This window comes from Somniosus microcephalus, unplaced genomic scaffold (assembly GCF_052327205.1).
Source record: "Somniosus microcephalus isolate GS21.2 unplaced genomic scaffold, FLI_Smic_1.0 unresolved_chr4, whole genome shotgun sequence".
Lineage (NCBI taxonomy): Eukaryota > Metazoa > Chordata > Chondrichthyes > Squaliformes > Somniosidae > Somniosus > Somniosus microcephalus.
Genome location: NW_028225182.1, coordinates 55265552 through 55286227, shown reverse-complemented (window position 1 = coordinate 55286227; position 20676 = coordinate 55265552). Strand labels below are relative to the sequence as shown.

At 52.7% G+C, this 20676-nt stretch overlaps 1 protein-coding gene across 2 annotated transcripts in view; it reads right to left on the bottom strand.

Moving 5' to 3' along the window:
- Positions 1-634: 634 nt before the first annotated feature.
- Positions 635-20676, bottom strand: part of LOC147091124 (disks large homolog 4) — a 683309-nt gene continuing 663267 nt past the window's right edge. For both annotated transcript variants that reach the window (XM_085977591.1, XM_085977592.1), the window contains 11 exons: positions 17522-17624; positions 16630-16744; positions 15088-15264; positions 14045-14087; positions 13001-13037; positions 11270-11320; positions 10252-10353; positions 9224-9396; positions 6454-6563; positions 5606-5697; positions 635-4480 (listed from right to left, as the gene is read on the bottom strand). In XM_085977591.1, the coding sequence (XP_085833717.1) occupies positions 4374-4480; positions 5606-5697; positions 6454-6563; positions 9224-9396; positions 10252-10353; positions 11270-11320; positions 13001-13037; positions 14045-14087; positions 15088-15264; positions 16630-16744; positions 17522-17624 (1110 nt within the window). In that variant the 3' untranslated portion in view covers positions 635-4373. The remainder of the gene's footprint in view (positions 4481-5605; positions 5698-6453; positions 6564-9223; positions 9397-10251; positions 10354-11269; positions 11321-13000; positions 13038-14044; positions 14088-15087; positions 15265-16629; positions 16745-17521; positions 17625-20676) is intronic.

Genomic DNA, 20676 nt, shown 5'->3' with positions numbered 1-20676 from the left:
CTTGCCTGGATGAGTGCAGCTCCAACAACACTCAAGAAGCTCGACACCATCCAGGACAAAGCAGCCCGCTTGATTGGCACCCCATCCACCACCTTAAACAATCACTCCCTCCACCACCGGCGCACCGTGGCTGCAGTGTGTACCATCTACAAGATGCATTGCAGCAACTCGCCAAGGCTTCTTTGGCAGCACCTCCCAAACCCGCAACCTCTTCCACCTAGAAGGACAAGGGCAGCAGGCGCATGGGAACACCACCGCCTCCAAGTTCCCCTCCAGGTCACACACCATCCTGACTTGGAAATATATCGTCGATCCTTCATCATCGCTGGATCAAAATCCTGGAACTCCCTCCCTAACAGCACTGTGGGAGCACCTTCACCACACGGACTGCAGCGGTTCAAGAAGGCAGCTCACCACCACCTTCTCGAGGGGCAACTAGGGATGGCAAGGCAGGTACAGCACGAGTTAGATACAGAGTAAAGCTCCCTCTACACTGTCCCATCAAACACTCCCAGGGCAGGTACAGCACGGGTTAGATACAGAGCCAAGCTCCCTCCTTTTCTTAATCAACCACCAAACCGACTATTCTGTTTTCCTAAGAACTGAATTGTAAAAGAGACGAGGGACTTTGAGAAACATTTAAAATAAAACTTTTATAACTTTTTTCATCCACTTACAATGCATCCAGTCCATCATGACATCACAGTCCATCATGACATCACAGGTGGTAATGGCCACAGTTAATTCAAGGAGGAATTGATGACATTACTTTCGCAAACCACACATGCCCAAATCTAGCCTGGCCTTGGACCAGCTGGGTACTGAGTCAGCGTTGGCGGGGGAGTGGACAGGGCGGGGAATGGGAAGTGGGCGGGGGAGTGGGCAGGGCGGAGGGAGTGGGTAGGGCGGAGGGAGTGGGCAGGGCGGAGGGAGAGGGCGGGGGAGGGGGTAAGGGTTGAATCGAGCTCGGCGTACATTCGAGTTGCCTCTCAGAAGGATCGCAGGCAGGTGTGGGGGCTGGCTGGTCTTGTATTGGCCGATTCCCCCTCTTAACGTCATTTAAACATCAAGTTCTTTGGGGGAGCTGACAATCTTGTGATGGAGATTCTTTGCTGCTGGCTGCTTGTTCTCCCCTGCCCCCTCTTTAAGAGGAATTTCCCAAGATTCGTCCTTTTCCCCCTTCTGAGAGATTCAAGGACGGAGAAAGCAGCAGTGTTTCTCTCCCTGGTCTAATCTTTCTCCAGGCTCTCTCTCTCCATACGCCACAAAGTCCCTTCATCGTTAATTAACGTCAGAGGGACTACAAAGCCGCGATATTTTTGGAGGCTGTGAGCGCTGGAGGATTCCACGTTGAAGAATCGCAGGCGGGAGGGGGGGGTGCCTTGAGATGACCATCGTCTCCCCCCGACTGAGGTGTGAGCTGCACCAGCCCGGCAGAACCAGCCGGTTAAAATCCCCCATGTTACGTGCCCTGGAGAAGCTGGGGATTCCAGTGAGCAGGGGCCAAGGACACACCCGGTGAAAGCCTCACGTGGGGTCCCGTTTAACACATGCTTGGCCCCCCCCCCCATTTACTCAGATGCCTGAGCGGGAAGGGGCACTGAGGCGGGGGACAAGGCTCGTAGCCACGATAGGCCAGTAAAGGTAACGTTTGGGGCGGGGCGAGAAGGGCTCCTCGGGGGGCCCCCCCCCCCGCGAGGAAATCGGAGGCCTCCGCTGCCGCCATCGTTCTCCCCCACCCCGCCCCTCCTCCGATCCAGGGGATCCCCGCGGGTAGGCCCAGCAACCCCTCCTCCCGCGCACGTATCTGCTCGGAGGGCCCGTGCGAGTTTGCAACGCCAACATCTCGTCGGGAACAGGCCCCCACAGCGCTGTTAATTAATGAGAGGTACGGTGCGGTAGCACAGTGGTTCTGTTACTGGACTAGTGATCCAGGGACGTGTTCAAATCCCACCACGGCAGCTGGGGAATTTAAATTCAGTTAATTAAATAAATCTGGAATCAAAAGCTAGTGTCAGTAATGGTGACCATGAAACTACCGGATTGTCGTAAAAACCCATCTGGTTCACTAATGTCCTTTAGGGAAGGAAATCTGCCGCCCTTACCCGGTCTGGCCGATATGCGACTCCAGACCCACAGCAACGTGGGGTTGACTCTGGTTCAAGAAGGCGGCTCACCACCACCTTCTTGTGGGCAATAAATGCCGGCCACATCCCATGTACGAACAAAAAAATAATTTAAACCAAGCCCAAATAAAGTGAGATCTACCCTCACCCGCCCAGGCGTCTCCGAGAAGAGCCGTGGCCCTCGGGGTTCAAAGTTCAGTGTCAAGCCATCCTCAGCGAGAAGGGAGGTGACCTGTGACCTCTGCCTAGGCTGGATTTGAAATCTAGCTGCAGGAACTGAACGGCCGGTTCACATCCTGACCACTCGCCCTCCCCCCACTCTCCTCCACCGCCAGAGAAGTCCGTTAACCCTCCGAGATGAAATTTCGAAGCCAGGTTATAGCGGGAGGCGAATATTTCCCCCATGCCCAACTCCCCACCCAGAGAGCAAGGCCTTGAGCCCTGGTCAGGGGGCTCGATTCAAGGCAAAAGCTCAGCAATCCCCTCTGACTGCTCGACAACAAAGATCTCCGCGCACTGGGGGTATTCCGTTACACGACCAGAAAGCAACAGAACAAACCCAGAGAAAGGGGGGAAAAACGCACGTTCCAGCGGAAAAATGTGGGCGAAACATTCATTGTTTCGGAGATAAAAACCACATCAGGATGTCAGAAGCTCATGAACAGAGAGACCTGGGGGTATGTGTGCACAAATCGTTGGAAGTGGCAGGGCAGGTTGAGAAAGCGGTTAAAAAAGCATACGGGATACTGGGCTTCATAAATAGAGGTATAGAGTACAAAAGCAAGGAAGTTATGATGAACCTTTATAAAACACTGGTTCAACCGCAACTGGGGTATTGTGTCCAATTCTGGGCACCGCACTTTAGGAAGGATATGAAGGCCTTAGAGAGGGTGCAGAAAAAATTTACGAGAATGGTTCCAGGGATGAGGGACTTCAGTGACGTGGATAGACTGGGGTTGTTCTCCTTGGAGCAGAGAAGGTTGAAAGGAGATATGATAGAGGTGCTCAAAATCATGAGGGGTCGGGACAGAGTAGATAGAGGGAAACATTGGCAGAAGGGTCGAGAAGCAGAGGACACAGATTTAAGGTGATTGGCAGAAGAACCGAAGGTGACATGAGGAAAAACTTTTTTTTTACGCAGTGAGTGGTTAGGATCGGGAATGCGCTGCCTGAAAGGGCGGTGGAGGCAGACTCAATCGTGGCTTTCAAAAGGGAGTTGGATAAGTATCTGAAAGAAAACAATTTGCAGGGCTACGGGGAACGGGCGGGGGAGTGGGACTAGCTGAAGTGCTCTCGCAGAGAGCCGGCACAAGCTCGACGGGCCGAATGGCCTCCTACTGTGCTGTAACTGTTCGATGATTCGAAGCTGAAAGAGACATTGCCCGAGGGCAGCACAGTCACAGTCTCCATGCAGCGATGAAGGGAGGCCCATTCTTTCAGGGAGTGTGTGTGTGTGTGGGGGGAGGTAGAGAGCGACAGCAATCACATCTTGTAACAGGAGTAGATCGGAAGAGTATTCCACAGCATGTGTGAGCGAGCGAGAGAGCAAAGTAGTTCGAAAGTCTTTCAATCCTCCTGGGTCTCATGCTTCTCTCCTTCGACAGCCATCCACCTTCGAATTTATTTACTGATTTGATGATTAGTTTTTTTTTCCTTCTCTCGGGCGCAGGCAGCAGAAACAGAGGCTACGAAGAACGGAAGGAGAGAGAAAAGAACAGAAAGCGATATTTTAAGGTGTCGATTTTTTGTTGTTGTTTTTTTTCGATGTTGTCGCTGGTTTATTTGACTCGTCCGTCTGGGGTTGTTTTTTTTAATGTTAAAATAAGGAAGTTATTTACAGTCACCAGAGACAAGCCAAGGTTTGTACAATCGACGGGCTCAGGCTTCACGGACGCAAGGCCCCGTGCATCGCAAGTCGGGGCCGATTTCTCTTTTGTTCGTTCGATGGTCCTTGGTCATTTGCTTGCTTATCACACGAAGCATGCACAAAGCGAGTTTTTGCACAGCGCGGAAACATACACACGCAAGGCTGTCCTCTTTTTCTTTTTAAAAAAAAATTTCTTTTTTTTTTAAAATTCCTCTCCCCCATCCCAATAATGGAGCAAATGAAACAACAAAAACTGTATGTGTGCGTCGGGGGGGAATTCAGGTCCTGCGAGAGATGATAGCGGCTGTAGAAGCTCAGGATGGGGCACAGGTTGTAGACGGATGAGATCGGTCGGCCGTTGCAGGGGAGGGAGGGGTGTCCTACAGTCTCTCTCGGGAAGGGACCCAGATGTAAGGGCCGGAGTGCTCCTCGATGACGTGCTTGCAGCGGATGTAGATCTCCTCGAAGCTGTCACCTTCCACGATCGCTGCAACAGAGAGGAGAAAGACAAGAGGTTGGTTTACTTCAAAGAGACATCACGCAGATCAAGTACCGCAAGAGAAAGGGACCGCCCAGCGCAAAACTCCCCCCATATTTCTCATTCAGGGACAGGAGATAGGAAAACATTCCCCATACTGTACCTGCCCTGGGAGTGTTTGATGGGACAGTGTAGAGGGAGCTTTACTCTGTATCTAACCCGTGCTGTGCCTGCCCTGGGAGTGTTTGATGGGACAGTGCAGAGGGAGCTTTACTCTGTATCTAACCCCGTGCTGTACCTGCCCTGGGAGTGTGTCATGGGGTAGTGTAGAGGGAGCTTTACTCTGTATCTAACCCGCGCTGTACCTGCCCTGGGAGTGTTTGATGGGACAGTGTAGAGGGAGCTTTACTCTGTATCTAACCCGCGCTGTACCTGCCCTGGGAGTGTTTGATGGGACAGTGTAGAGGGAGCTTTACTCTGTATCTAACCCATGCTGTACCTGCCCTGGGAGTGTTTGATGGGACAGTGTAGAGGGAGCTTTACTGTGTCTATCTCTCTGTATCTAGCACACCCACCCAGATCCATGCCCAATAAAAATCTATCAATCTCGGTTTTGAAAGCTCCAACTGACCCCCGGCCTCGACAGCTTTCTGGGGGAGAGAGTTCCAGATTTCCACCCCCCTTTGTGTGACATCGGTCGCCTCCCGTTCCATCTGCCTCACAGCAGCATCTCCTTCTCTTCCCTTTTCTCTCATGAACTCGTCTCGTTTCCTTCTGAAACCATCGGTGCTATTCGCCTCAACCACTCCCTGTGGGAGCGAGTTCCACATTCTCACCACTCTCTGGGGAAAGAAGTTTCTCCTGAATTCACGATTGGAGTTATTAGTGACTCTCTTATATTGATGGCCCCTAGTTCTGGTCTCCCCCACAAGTGGAAACATTCTCTCCACATCTACCCTGTCCAACCCATTTTCAAGACCTCTCATCTCTTTCCTAAATGCCTGCAATCTCTGAAACACCTCAATTAGATCACCCCTTAATCTTTTGTACTCGAGGGAACACGAGCCTCGTCCGTCAAGGAATCTCACTGCGGAATAAAGTCGAGGGAAAGAGCTCTGCGGGCTGGCCACACACCTGAGAAACACTCGGTGAACTCCTGCTCCAATTTTACGGCCCTCTCGTAGGCCTTACGAGCCTGTTCCTCCGTCAGCCGTTTGTTAATCTCCCTGTAACACAAAGCACGGAGCATTCAGCCTTTCCTTCATCAACTGCGACACCACTCACAGCACAGCCTTCAGCCTGACACCAGCCCGCCCTCCCATCAGCCAATCCCGCAAAGTCAATTAACTTCCGTTCACAAGACGTGCGTTACTATAGCGCCTTCGGGACGTCCCGAAGCGCTTTACAGCCAATGAAATACTTTTTGTAGTCACTGTTGTGGGAAATGTGGCAGCCAATTTGCGCACAGCAAGCTCCCACAAGCAGCAATGCAATAATGACCAGATCATCTGTTTTAGTGATGTTGGTTGAGGGATAAATATTGGCCCAGGACACCGGGGAGAACTCCCCCCTGCTCTTCTTCGAAATTGTGGCCATGGGATCTTTTATATCCACCTGAGAGAGCAGACGGGGCCTCGGTTTAATGTTTCATCTGAAAGACGGCATCTCCGACAGTGCGGCGCTCCCTCAGTACTGCCCCTCCGACAGTGCGGCGCTCCCTCAGTACCGCCCCTCCGACAGTGCGGCGCTCCCTCAGTACCGCCCCTCCGACAGTGCGGCGCTCCCTCAGTACCGCCCCTCCGACAGTGCGGCGCTCCCTCAGTACCGCCCCTCCGACAGTGCGGCGCTCCCTCAGTACCGCCCCTCCGACAGTGCGGCGCTCCCTCAGTACTGCCCCTCCGACAGTGCAGCGCTCCCTCAGTATTGCCCCAGGGCTGAACCCTGAATATCGAAACTTCCCGTTTTGCTGCTTTAATACTCACAGGATGTTTTCCAAGGACCTGGGTCTGATAAAAATGGCAATGGGGTGAAGGTGAGCCGCTTGCAATCTCCGCACTGCATTTGCCGATACGTCCAGGATACAATGCTTACCCTGAGAGGCGGAAAGAACATCGACTTTACTGAGAGCAGGCAGGGTCCAGGGGGCAGGCACAGAGAGGGGCGGGAGGGTATTGCGGGGGACCCGAGAGTGCAGGCAGAGAGAGAGAGAGAGAGAGAGAGAATCAGCAGAAATGCAGGTAGAATCGATGCATATTCAAACGGATAGGCAGAAGGTTACAGAGTAGAAAAGGAGGTGGAGAGGCAGAAAGGACGAGACAGATGCTGTCTGCAAACTAGCTGACGCACTCAAAGGCAAGTAGAGAGCGATAGGCAGAGATGATCTGGCAGGGAGATAGAGGCAGGTTAAAGGAAGATGATGGACAGCGAAATATAGGTGACAGGACAACAATCCCAACTGCTTGTCATCAAATGAGTTCACATCCCGATCTAGAAGGTTAATATAACCTTCAATTTACACTAACCAGTAATATACACATCAGTCACTAACCAGTAATATACACATCAATCACGAAAAATTAATATACACATCGGTAACTAACTAGTAATTTACACATCGGTCACGAATGAGTAATATACACATCGGTCACTAACCAGTAATTTACAAATCAGTAACTAACCAGTACTATATGCATCAGGAACTAACCAGTAATTTGCACAGTCACTAACCATTATTATACACATCAGTAACTAACTAGTTCGATACACATCGGTAACTAACTAGTTCTATACACATCGGTAACTAACCAGTAATTTCCACATCAGTAACTAATTATTAGTATACACATCAGTAACTAGCTGGTTCCCCTTATCTTTAAAGTTGCTGGGGAGTCCTGGAATGCACGCAGCGTGCACTGGGGGGCAGCGGTGGTCTTTGCTGACTTCACTGAACACCAGGCTGGAGGTTTAATTTTAGCTTCTAATTATCTGGGAGTGGGGCGTTCGTCCTGACCAACACACAACCTCTTTACTGGGGAGAGGGCACTCACCTCTACCCCCCACCCCCACTCCTTCGCTGCCGGCTGTGGGCAGCACCCCCTCCAGCACCTCGCCCGACCGCCCAATCTTCACAGAATATTTGACTGTTGAGGGCATCACACTCCAGCCTGAGCCCATACACACCGCCCGATGTACCACTTATTACAACAACAACTTGCATTTATACAGCGCCTTTATCGTAGTGAAACGTCCCAAGGTGCTTCACAGGAGCGATTATCAGACACAATTTGACACCGAGCCACATGAGATATTAGGACAGGCGACCAAAAGCTCGGTCAAAGAGGGAGGTTTTAAGGAGCGTCTTAAAGGCAGAGAGAGAGGCGGAGAGGTTTAGGGAGGGAATTCCAGAGCTCGGGGCCCAGGCGGCTGAAGGTACGGCCGCCAATGGTGGAGCGATGGAAATCGGGGGATGCTCAAGAGGGCAGAATTGGAGGAGCGCAGAGATCTCGGGGCGTTGTGGAGCTGGAGGAGGTTCCAGAGATAGGGAGGAGGGAGCAAGGGGCCATGGAGGGATTTGAACACCAGGATGAGAATTTTAAAATCGAGGCGGTGCCGGACCGGGAGCCAATGTAGGTCACCGAGCACAGGGGGTGATGGGTGAACGGGACTCGGGGCGAGTTAGGACTCGGACAGCCGAGTTTTGGATGACCTCAAGTTTACGTAGAGTGGAATGTGGGAGGCCGGCCAGGAGTGCGTTGGAATAGTCAAGTCTAGAGGTAACAAAGGCCCGGATGAGGGTTTCAGCAGCGGATGAGCTGAGGCAGGGGCGGAGACGGGCGATGTTACGGAGGTGGAAGTAGGCGGTCTTTGTTATGCTGCGGATATGTGGTCGGAACCTCATTTCAGGGTCAAATATGACACCGAGGTTGCGAACAGTGTGGTTCAGCCTGAGACAGATGTTAGGGGGAGGGATGGAGTCAGTGGCTAGGGAACAGAGTTTGTGGCGGGAACCGAAAACAATGGCTTCGGTCTTCCCAATATTTAATTGGAGAAAATTTCTGCACGTCGGACAAGCAGTCTGAGAATTTAGAGACCGTGGAGGGGGTCGAGAGAAGTGGTGGTGAGGTAGAGCTAGGGGTCATCAGCGTACATGGCATACTTAGAAACATAGAAGATAGGAGCAGGAGTAGGCCATTCGGCCCCTCGAGCCTGCTCCGCCATTCAATGCGATCATGGCTGATCATCCAAATTCAGTGCCCTGTCCCTGCCTTCTCCCCATATCCCTTGGTCCCTTTAGCCTTAAGAAATATATCTAACTCCTTCTTCAATATATTTAATGAATTGGCCTCAACTGCCTTCTGTGGTAGAGAATTCCACAGGTTCACCACTCTCTGGGTGAAGAAATTCCTCCTCATCTCTGTCCTAAATGGCTTACCCCTTTTCCTTAGACTGTGACCCCTGGTTCTGGACTCCCCCGCCATCGGGAACATCCTTCCTGCATCTAGTCTGTCTAGTCCTGTTAGAATTTTATAAGTTTCAATGAGATCCCCCTCTCATTCTTCTAAACTCTAGCGAATATAAGCCCAATCCACCCAATCTCTCCTCATACGTCATTCCTGCCATCCCATACTACTGCCTGATCCCTGAGCTGGTCCGAACCAGGGAGTGACTGATGCGGGAACGTGTCCCATTCCCCAGCACCAGCCTCGCTGACCCCCTCCGCCCCCGACTTGTGAAAGGGCCGCGGTGATTTACCTGCTCTGCCACTTCCCGCACCGACTGTACGCTGGTCCCGTACAGGTGGCTGTTGTACTGGCCGGCCTCAATGAACCTGTGACTCTGAATGTCCTTCTCCATCTGTTCGCGCGATGCCACAAAGTGATAGTCGCGTCCGTCCACCTCATAGTCACGCTTCGGCCGAGTCGTATCTGAGGAGAGAGAGTCGGAAAATCCAGTGCTCCGTTGTTGGGTAACGGGGTGAGGACTGAATTGGGTACAGCTACTTCTATTCTATTAATTGGCTGCATAGAGTGATCCCACTATCCCCGGCCAGAACAGAGATGATTGGGTAATTTCCCCCGTCAATCACGCCTGGAGATCGCCCTGCTGTGAGTGACTGGGATTGATTCTACGCGCATCGTTTGTATGGTGTAACTATCCTCCACTCACTGCATTCTGCTGGAGAAATAATCCTGCTAGTATCGGGAGACTTTGCTGCAGTTTTGGTCATGAGCTCTGTTTACTGTTGGAGACTCCTTTTAAATAGACTCTGTAGACGGTTTGCTGAGTAAATAGACACTGCTATTTGGTAAATAAATAGACTGTGTTTGCTGTTTGGTAAGTAAATAGACTCTGCTATTTGGTAAATAAATAGACTGTGTTTGCTGTTTGGTAAGTAAATAGACTTTGCTGTTTGCTGAATAACTAGACTCTGTTTGCTGCTGGAGGAAATAGACTCTGTTTGATGTGAGTCGCGTTCCGCCTGCAACTCATTGGCTGACACAGTGATGTCAATACACACTCTGTTTATTAATTCAGTTTCCAAGAGATTAATGCCCGTGGGCTGAGTCTCGGTTCTCGCGGCCTGAGATCAGGATCGCTGCTCTTGGTGGTGGACTTGCAGTCCCAATAAAAACTGGATCAGAGTCTGGGGCCAGGACCAGATATAGTGCAAATGGCAGGGGCTGTCTAAAGGGGTGTCAATCTCCCGCAATCGGAATCTAAACAGCGCCAATATCATGCCCGCTTTCCTCAGACCTCACGGACCAGACGCATATACTCACGTGGAACACAGGATCCAAACTTGTCGGGGAATTCGGAGAGCAAGTCGTCGTTCACTCTGTCCTTGGTGGGCCCCAGAATAATAATCGGACGAGCATAGTGTACTGCAGATAAAAAAGAAAGAAAAAACTTGCATTTATATAGCGCCTTTCACCACCTCAGGACGTCCCAAAGCTTTTTTTGAAGTGTGGTCACTGTTGTAATGCAGGAAACGAGGCAGCCAATTTGCGCACAGCAAGCTCCCACAAACTGCAATGTGATAATGACCCGATCATCTGTTTTTAGTGATGTTGGTTGAGGGATAAGTATTGGCCCCAGGACGGAACTCTCCCCTGCTCTTCTTCCAAATAGAGGCCGTGGGATTTTTTACATCCACCTGAGAGCCCCGACGGGGCCTCAGTTTAATGTCTCATCCGAAAGACGGCACCTGTGACAGTGCGGTGCTCCCTCAGTACTGCCCCTCCCACAGTGCAGCGCTCCCTCAGTACCGCCCCTCCGACAGTGCGGCGCTCCCTCAGTACTGCCCCTCCGACAGTGCGGCGCTCCCTCAGTACTGCCCCTCCGACAGTGCGGCGCTCCCTCAGTACTGCCCCTCCGACAGTGCTGCCCCTCCGACAGTGCGGCGCTCCCTCAATACTGCCCCTCCGACAGTGCGGCGCTCCCTCAGTACTGCCCCTCCGACAGTGCGGCGCTCCCTCAGTACTGCCCCTCCAACCGTGCGGCGCTCTCTCAGTACTGCCCCTCCCACAGTGCGGCGCTCCCTCAGTACTGCCCCTCCGACAGTGCGGAGCTCCCTCAATACTGCCCCTCCGACAGTGCAGCGCTCCCTCAGTACTGCCCCTCCGACAGTGCGGCGCTCCCTCAGTACTGCCCCTCTGACAGTGCGGCGCTCCCTCAGTACTGCCACTGGAAAGGTCAGCCTGGATTACGGGCTCATGTCTTTGGAGTGGGGCTTGAACCCATGACCTTCTGACTGTAACAGGCGATTATTAGGAAGTAGTTTCTGTGTTCTCAGCTCACCTTCCATCTGTAGAACGGCCTCATAGCTCAACACATGGTCATCCCGACTCCCTGAAGCAAAAGAAATACCGTTGGATCTCACAGATTGGGAATGTCTCATGCTCGTTAACTGGATTCAGGAATCAAACACACAGGGAGACTGGGAACTATCCAATTCCAAATGAACGGACGTCCCAAGGCGCTTCACAAGAGCGATTATCAGGCAAAAATTGACACCGAGCCACATAAGGCGATATTAGGACAGGTGACCAAAAGCTTGGTCAAAGAGGCCAGTTTTAAGGAGCATCTTAAAGGAGGAGAGAGAGGCGGAGAGGTTTAGGGAGGGAATTCCAGAGCTCGGGGCCCAGGCAGCTGAAGGCACGGCCGCCAATGGTGGAGTGATGGAAATCGGGGGATGTTCAAGAGGCCAGAATTAGAGGAGCGCAGAGATCTCGGAGGGTTGTGGGGCTGGAGGGGGTTAGAGAGATAGGGAGGGGGGCGAGGGCCATGGAGGGATTTGAATTTTGAAATCGAGGCGTTGCTGGACCGGGAGCCAATGTAGGTTAGCGAGCACCGGGGGGGTGATGGGTGAACGGGACTCGGCGAGTTAGGACACGGGGCAGCAGAGAGCATTAGCAGGCTGTTCGACCATTAGGGCAGCACAGTCGAGGAGGAACCCGTCTTGTGTCGACTCCGACTCACGTGCTCGCATTCCAGGTGGATGCACCAGACACCCATCAGCCCGAGGATGGTGAAGCCCACTCAGGGTCGCCCTGCCCCCACCCCAGCTGTCAGTGGGGAGGGGAAAGGTGGGGTAAGGCCAATGTTTGACTGAATTTGCAATCTCCTCCAAACCAAAAAACTGTCGAGGCTGGGGAGCAAATTTCAAAACCGATATTTATTTTTTATTGGTTAAGGGTATTAAGGGTTACGGAACTAAGGCAGGTAGATGGAGCTTTGACCCCATTGAATGGCAGAACAAGCTCTAGGGGCTGAATGGCCTCCTCCTGTTCCTGTGTAACAGGCTCGAGGGGCTGAATGACCACCTCCTGTTCCCGTGTAACAGGCTCGAGGGGCTGAATGACCACCTCCTGTTCCCGTGTAACAGGCTCGAGGGGCTGAATGACCACCTCCTGTTCCCGTGTAACAGGCTCGAGGGGCTGAATGGCCTCCTCCTGTTCCTGTGTAACAGGCTCGAGGGGCTGAATGGCCTCCTCCTGTTCCTGTGTAACAGGCTCGAGGGGCTGAATGGCCTCCTCCTGTTCCTCTGTAACAGGCTCGAGGGGGCTGAATGGGCCTCCTCCTGTTCCCGTGTAACAGGCTCGAGGGGCTGAATGGCCTCCTCCTGTTCCTGTGTAACAGGCTCGAGGGGCTGAATGGGTCTCCTCCTGTTCCTGTGTAACAGGCTCGAGGGACTGAATGGCCTCCTCCTGTTCCTGTGTAACAGGCTCGAGGGGCTGAACGGCCTCCTCCTGTTCCTGTGTAACAGGCTCGAGGGGCTGAACGGCCTCCTCCTGTTCCTCTGCAAGGATTACTATTGATTGTTGCAGTATTTATCCTAGATTTGGATTCAGAAAGAATCCGCGTTGTATTTAAGTATTGAAGAGCGGTGGCGTTGTTTCAGAGCTGTCGTCTATCGAACTGATAACCTCACAATTCGAAGGAGCTGTTTCTGTTCAGACAGAGACCGGGACGATGGTGTAGAAACTGCCGTTAATATCTCACTCAATGGGCTCCCGAATCGCGTCTCACCTTGCGATCCTCCACCATCACCAAGACCCGGGATTTCCTAATCAGCAAAAAAAGAAAGCAGAGCTTTTATTAGGAGAGAATCGCGCTACATTCTCTACCTTTTATTCCTGGGGGTTTTTGTGGAATAATACTCGATCAGCCCCCAAACACCCCCGCCTCCCCTCCCCACGGCATCTTCCCGTGCGAGCCCAGGAGATGCAACACCTCCTTCCTTCCAAGCGTCCAGGGCCGCAAACGCTCCTTCACGATTCACTTGTACTTCTTGCAATTTGGTTATATTGCATTCGCTGTTCACGATGCACTCTCCTCTACTTTGAGCCACAGATTCAATAGTAACTTTCTAAAGGGAATTGGATAAATACTTGAAGGGGAAAAATGTGCAGGGCTGTGGGGAAAGAGCAGGGGGGAGTGGGAATAATCGGAGCGCTCTTTCAAAGAGCCGGCACAGGCACGATGGGCCGAATGACCTCCTCCTGTGCTGTGCGATTCGATAAGGGAATTTTAAGGGTCCAGTTACAGAGGCCCTGCCTTTGGCTCCATTTTATATATAAGCACTGAGCTCACCAACAACTTCAATTTACGCAGCGCCTTCAACGTCCCAAGGCGCTTCACAGGAGCGATTATCAGACAGAAATTTGACACCGAGCCACATGAGGAGATATTAGGACAGGTGACCAGAAGCTTGGCCAAAGAGGTGGGTTTTAAGGAGGAGAGAGAGGCGGAGAGGTTGAGGGAGGGAATTCCAGAGCTCGGGGCCCAGGCAGCTGAAGGCACGGCCGCCAATGGCGGAGTCTCACCGACATAACCCCTCCTCCGAACGAAGACCGTTGCCGGCTGTTGGCTTCGCCTCGCGTTTATTTGGCCAGCTGCCCATTGGCCGTGCTCCATGGCCCAGAGTCGCGCCCTGGGCCTGGTCTCGAGGAGGCCCATTTCACACCTGCAGCCTCCGCTGGCTTCTCTTCACAATGGAGTGCAGTTCGCGCGGCCCCCCCTACCCTCGACCCGGTCACCATATTTAGCCGAGTGTAACCTCGCTTTCCTTACCCTATCCTTGTTCTTTAGTCTTGGCCACTCCTTCCGTTCAATCCTGTCGGAGGCAAGAACATTAAAAAGAAACCGTCATTGAAGGGAAGAGGCTGAAAATAAAGATCCTTCTCGATCACCACGAAACCTCCTCGGAATTCATCTCTGACACATAACTCCACATCCAAAGCAGACAAGAGAGATTGTGCTTCATAAGAGAGTTCGACTTTAGAGCGAGGTAGGCCGATGTGAGTCAGTCATGCAGGGCTCACCATAGACTGTACAGAACAATTATAACCAACAAGATCATTGCCCGGGGCCTGAGTACTGCCCAGTTGACAAACGGGCTCTTTTACGTCCGCCTGAGAGGGCAGACGAGGCCTCGGTTTAATATTGCATCTGAAAAACGGCATCTCCGACACTGCAGCACTCACTCAGTACTGCCCCTCCGACAGTGCGGCTCTCCCTCAGTACAGACCCTCCGACAGTACGGCACTCCCTCAGTACTGCCCCTCCGACAGTGCGGCACTCCCTCAGTACCGCCCCTCCGACAGTGCGGCGTTCCCTCAGTACCGCCCCTCCGACAGTGCGGCGCTCCCTCAGTACCGCCCCTCCGACAGTGCGGCGTTCCCTCAGTACCGCCCCTCCGACAGTGCGGCGCTCCCTCAGTACCGCCCCTCCGACACTCCCACAGTGCGGCGCTCCCTCAGTACTGCCCCTCCGACAGTGCAACCTCCCTCAGTACTGCCCCTCCGACAGTGCGGCGCTCCCTCAGTACCGCCCCTCCGACAGTGCGGCGCTCCCTCAGTACCGCCCCTCCGACAGTGCAGCGCTCCCTCAGTACCGCCCCTTCGACAGTGCAGCACTCCCTCAGTACCGCCCCTCCCACAGTGCGGCACTCCCTCAGTACCGCCCCTCCGACAGTGCGGCGCTCCCTCAGTACTGCGCTGGGAGTGTCGGCCTGGATTATGCGCTCGGGTCCCTGGAGTGGGGACTGCGAACCCATTGACCTGCTGACTCCGTGGGGGCACCTGGTGCAATGGTCAGCTCCCGCTGGGGCCTACCTCCTCTTGCTGGGGATGAAGCCGATCTCCTCGCTTTCACCGTCGGAGTGAACCTTCCTCGCCTGCCACCACTCCTCGTCCGAGGCGTCGATCACGTGCAAGACGTCACCGAAGTGGAAGCTGAGCGCCTGACTGAGGAATCCGCAGTCCTTTGTCTTGTCGTAGTCGAACAGAGCTCTGCGGGAGGGAGGGAGCGTAAGATGAGGAGACGCAGGACCAAGGATGTTCTCGCCATGGAGGGAGTGCAGCGAAGATTCACCAGACTGATACCTGGGATGGCAGGAATGACGTATGAGGAGAGATTGGGTCGATTGGGCTTATACTCGCTGGAGTTTAGAAGAATGAGAGGGGATCTCATTGAAACTTATAAAATTCTAACAGGACTAGACAGACTAGATGCAGGAAGGATGTTCCCGATGGTCGGGGAGTCCAGAACCAGGGGTCACAGTCTAAGGATAAGGGGTAAGCCATTTAGGACAGAGATGAGGAGGAATTTCTTCACCCAGAGAGTGGTGAACCTGTGGAATTCTCTACCACAGAAGGCAGTAGAGGCCAATTCATTAAATATATTCAAGAAGGAGTTAGATATATTTCTTAAGGCTAAAGGGATCAAGGGATATGGGGAGAAGGCAGGGACAGGGTACTGAATTTGGATGATCAGCCATGATCGCTGACATGAATCAGTCATTCATGAAAGAAAGACTTATGAAATAATACTGAGCGGCCTACGGGTGGCGCTGTCCAGGGAGAGTATAAATACTCGGGCACAGACCCAGCTTGCGCAGGACATTGTTAACAGGAACTAGTGAAGGACACAACTAGACCTCCATGTTGTAAAACAGTTGATTAAAGCTTTGTTTAACGCTTAGACCAAGTGCCCAGTAGTTTTCTTATGTCAATCTCATTGAATGGCCGACTCCTGCTCCTATCTTCTATGTTTCTATGAGTCGGCCATTCCAAAACCATGTCTCTTCTCTTCTTAGGCAGTCCCTTGGAACCGAGGATGACTTGCTTCCACACTAAAAATGAGTTCTCAGGTGACTGATGAGTCCAATGCGGGACCTACAGTCTCTGTCACAGCATCATGTGGCAGGAGGGTCGGTAACCAGAGGACACAGATTGAAGATAATTGGCAAAAGAACCAGAGGGGAGATGTGGAGAATATTTTTTACGCAGCGAGTTGTTGTGATCTGGAATGCGCTGCCTGAAAGGGCGATGGAAGCAGATTCAATAGTGACTTTCAAAAGGGGAATTGGATAAATACAGTTCACAGGGCTACGGGGAAAGAGCAGGGGGGAGTGGGACTAATTGGAGAGCTCGTTCAAAGAGCCGGCACAGGCACGATGGGCCAAATGGCCTCCTCCTGTGCTGTGTGGTTCCATGATTCTATGATCACTCGATCCGGGCTGGAGAAAGTTGCGATTGAGAGAGGGCCTCTGCCCTGGCCCTCGCTGGTGGACGGGGAAGTGAGGGTGGGCACGAGAGGTTCGTGTAGGTTTGAGAGGATCCATCCAGTTTGCTCTCCAAGGTTGCTCAGCTCACCTTATGTAGAAGACCCGCTTGTGGTTACTCCTCAGGGAGCTGGTCCCAGATCCGATGCTGCTGTTCATCAACTGCTCCCGGAGGTCATGGATCTTGGCCTCAAAGCGACTGTACTCTGCGTGGAGACAGAAAATTAATGGAACAGAAAGACTCGCGTTTCTCCAGCGACTTTCACCACCTCAGGATGTCTCAAAGCGCTTTACAGCCAATGAAGTACTATTTTGAAGTGTGGTCACTGTTGTAATGTAGGAAACGCGGCAGCCAATTTGCGCACAGCAAGCTCCCACAAACAGCAATGTGAAAATGACCAGATCATCTATTTTTAGTGATGTTGGTTGAGGGATAAATATTGGCCCCAGGACACCGGACAGAACTCCCCCCTGCTCTTCTTCAAAATAGTGGCCGTGGGATCATTTAGATCTACACAAGAGAGCAGACGGGGCCTCGGTTTAATGTTTCATCCGAAAGACGGCCCTTCCGACAGTGCAGCACTCCCTCAGTACTGCCCCTCCGACAGTGCAGCACTCCCTCAGTACTGCCCCTCCGACAGTGCGGCGCTCCCTCAGTACTGCCCCTCCGACAGTGCAGCACTCCCTCAGTACTGCCCCTCCGACAGTGCGGCGCTCCCTCAGTACTGCCCCTCCGACAGTGCAGCGCTCCCTCAGTACTGCCCCTCCGACAGTGCGGCGCTCCCTCAGTACTGGCCCTCTGACAGTGGCGCTCCCTCAGTACTGCCCCTCCGATAGTGCGGCGCTCCCTCAGTACTGCCCCTCTGACAGTGTTCCCGTGTCTGCTTGTGCATCCAATTGATGGCAACTCAAGTAGCCAGGACTGCAGTGAGAGCCTACGTGTAAGTACAAAGGACTCCTTCCTCCCAGCCCTGGTCACCTACCTTCTGGTTTGTACTGTGCAATAATGGTGACCGTTTGTCCCGCGTTCTTCAGGGCAGCCGCCGCCTGCTCGTGCGTGGCGTTCCGTAGATCCACTCCGTTCACCTGACCGGGAATAAAAAATAAAACACTGCTAAAGTGGGGAGAAAATTCTTCCTATTCTTTTCACTCCTTTAACAATCAAAGCAACAGGAGGTGGCCCATCCAGTCCCTAGAGCCTGTTACACAGGAACAGGAGGAGGCCATTCAGCCCCTCGAGCCTGTTACACAGGAACAGGAGGAGGCCATTCAGCCCCTCGAGCCTGTTACACAGGAACAGGAGGAGGCCCATCCAGCCCCTCGAGTCTGTTACACGGGAACAGGAGGAGGCCGTTCAGCCCCTCGAGCCTGTTACACAGGAACAGGAGAAGGCCCATGCAGCCCCTCGAGCCTGTTACACAGGAACAGGAGGAGGCCATTCAGCCCCTCAAGCCTCAACACAGGAACAGGAGGAGGCCATTCAGCCCCTCGAGCCTGTTACACAGGAACAGGAGGAGACCGTTCAGCCCCTCGAGCCTCAACACAGGAACAGGAGGAGGCCTTTCAGCCCCTCGAGCCTGTTACACAGGAACAGGAGGAGACCATTCAGCCCCTCGAGCCTGTTGAACAGGAACAGGAGGAGGCCGTTCAGCCCCTCGAGCCTGTTACACAATAACAGGAGGAGGCCATTCAGCCCCTCGAGCCTGTTACACAGGAACAGGAGGAAGCCATTCAGCCCCTCGAGTCTGTTACACAGGAACAGGAGGAGGCCATTCAGCCCCTCGAGCCTGTTACACAGGAACAGGAGGAGGCCGTACAGCCTCTCGAGCCTGTTCGGACATTCAATGAGATCAGGGCTGATCTCTATTTTAACTCCATCGACCCGCCTTGGTTCCGTAACCCTTAATACCCTTACCCAACAAAAATCTATCATTGACCCCCAGCCTCAACAGCTTTTGGGGGAGAGAGTTCCAGATTTCCACCACCCTTTGTGTGAAGAAGTGCTTCCTGACATCACCCCTGAACGGCCTGGCTCTAATTTTAAGGTTCTGCCCCCTTGTTCTGGACTCCCCCCACCAGAGGAAATAGTTTCTCTCTCTCCACCCGATCAACTCCTTTATCATCTTCAACACCTCGATCAGATCACCCCTTAAACAGCTATCCAATTCGCATTCTTTCCATTATTTTAAGTGGAAAGTGGGTTAACGGTCTCTCCTGGTATCAACATAAGAATTAGGCGCAGCAGTCGGCCATTCGGCCCCTCGAGCCTGCTCCGCCATTCAATAAGATCATGGCTGATCATCGACCTCAACTCCACTTTCCTGCCTGATCTCCATATCCCTCGATTCCCCAAGAGTCCAAAAATCTATCGATCTCAGCCTTGAATATACTCAACGACTGAGCCTCCACAGCCCTCTGGGGTAGAGAATTCCAAAGATTCACCGCCCTCTGAGTGAAGAAATTCCTCCTCATCTCAGTCCTCAATGGCCGACCCCTTTAACCTGAAACTGATCCCTGGTTCTAGACTCTCCAGCCAGGGGTGTCCTACACAAGGCCAAGACTGTGCAGATGGCGATCTCTTCCGATGGGACAATGAGTGAGTAGAACACTGTCCTTTCGACTGCTGCGCGCGAGTTTGGATTGAGCTTCGAGCGTTCTGAAGGTCTCCTCTCAGTCAGCAGGGACTGGGTGGGGCTGCTATCCAGGATTCCATGTGGGAAAAATAAAATTCTAAGCAAGGGACACCAAAACCTAAAGCGGTAAATATCGCCGATCAATGGCGTGTGGTGAAGCAGGGCAGCTGCAGAGTAATGGACCATTCTGACCCGGTGATACGACTCGAGCACGACAACATCGTTTATCTCAATGTGACAATTCGAACATTTCTTGGAAGACAGAGTCCCATTCGTATCATAGAATCCCACAGCACAGGAGGCGGCCATTCGGCCCATCGTGCCTGTGCCAGCTCTTTGAACAGCTCTCCGATTAGTCCCACTCCCCCCTGCTCTTTCCCCACAGCCCTGTGAATTTTCCCCTTCCAGTATTTATCCAATTCCCTTTTGAAAGTTACTATTGAATCTGCTCCCACCGCCCTTTCAGGCAGCGCGTTCCAGATCACAACAACTCGCTGTGTAAAAACATTCTCCTCATCTCCCCTCTGGTTCTTTTGCCGATTATCTTCAATCTGTGTCCTCTGGTTACCGACCCTCCTGTCACTGGAAACAGTTTCTCCTTATTTACTCCATCAAAACCCCTCATGATTTTGAACACCTCGATTAAATCTCCCCTTAACCTTCTCTGCTCTAAGGAGAACAATCCCAGCTTCTCCAGTCTCTCCACATAACTGAAGTCCCTCAGTCCCGGTACCATTCTGGTAAATCTCCTCCGCACCCTCTCTGAGTCCCTGACATCCTTCCTAAAATGCGGTGCCCAGAATTGGACACAATACTCCAGCTGGGGCCGAACCAGGGATTTATAAAGGGTTTAGCACAACTGCCTTGCTTTTGTACTCTCTGCCTCTATTTATAAAGTCTAGGATCCTGTTTGCTTTTTTAACAGCTCTATCAACTTGACACAATAAGTAACAGGGATGGAGGCAGAGCGATACAGAAAGGCCAATGATTAACCCTTGATTCGAATGTTCATGCTGCCGCTTAGACTGCTCATTGTATCTCATCGCTGTGTCCTCATTACACCCCCACCCCACCCAGACTTAATCATTCACTCCCTCCACTTCCGGCATACCATGGCTGCAGTGTGTACCATCTACAAGATGTACTGCAGCAACTCGCCAAGGCTTCTTCGGCAGCACCTCCCAAACCCGCCACCTAAAAGGACAGGGGCAGCAGGCGCATGGGAACACCACCACCTCCAAGTTCCCCTCCAAGTCACACACCGTCCCGACTTGGAAATATATCGGCCGTTCCTTCATCGTCGCTGGGTCAAAATCCTGGAACTCCCTCCCTAACAGCACTGTGGGAGCACCTTCACCACACGGACTGCAGCGGTTCAAGAAGGCGGCTCACCACCTTCTCAAGGGGCAACTAGGGATGGGCAATAAATGCTCGGGCTTGCCAGCGACGCCCACATCCCAGGAACGAATGAAAAAAAATGAGAAAAAGGCTACGTTAGCACAGTG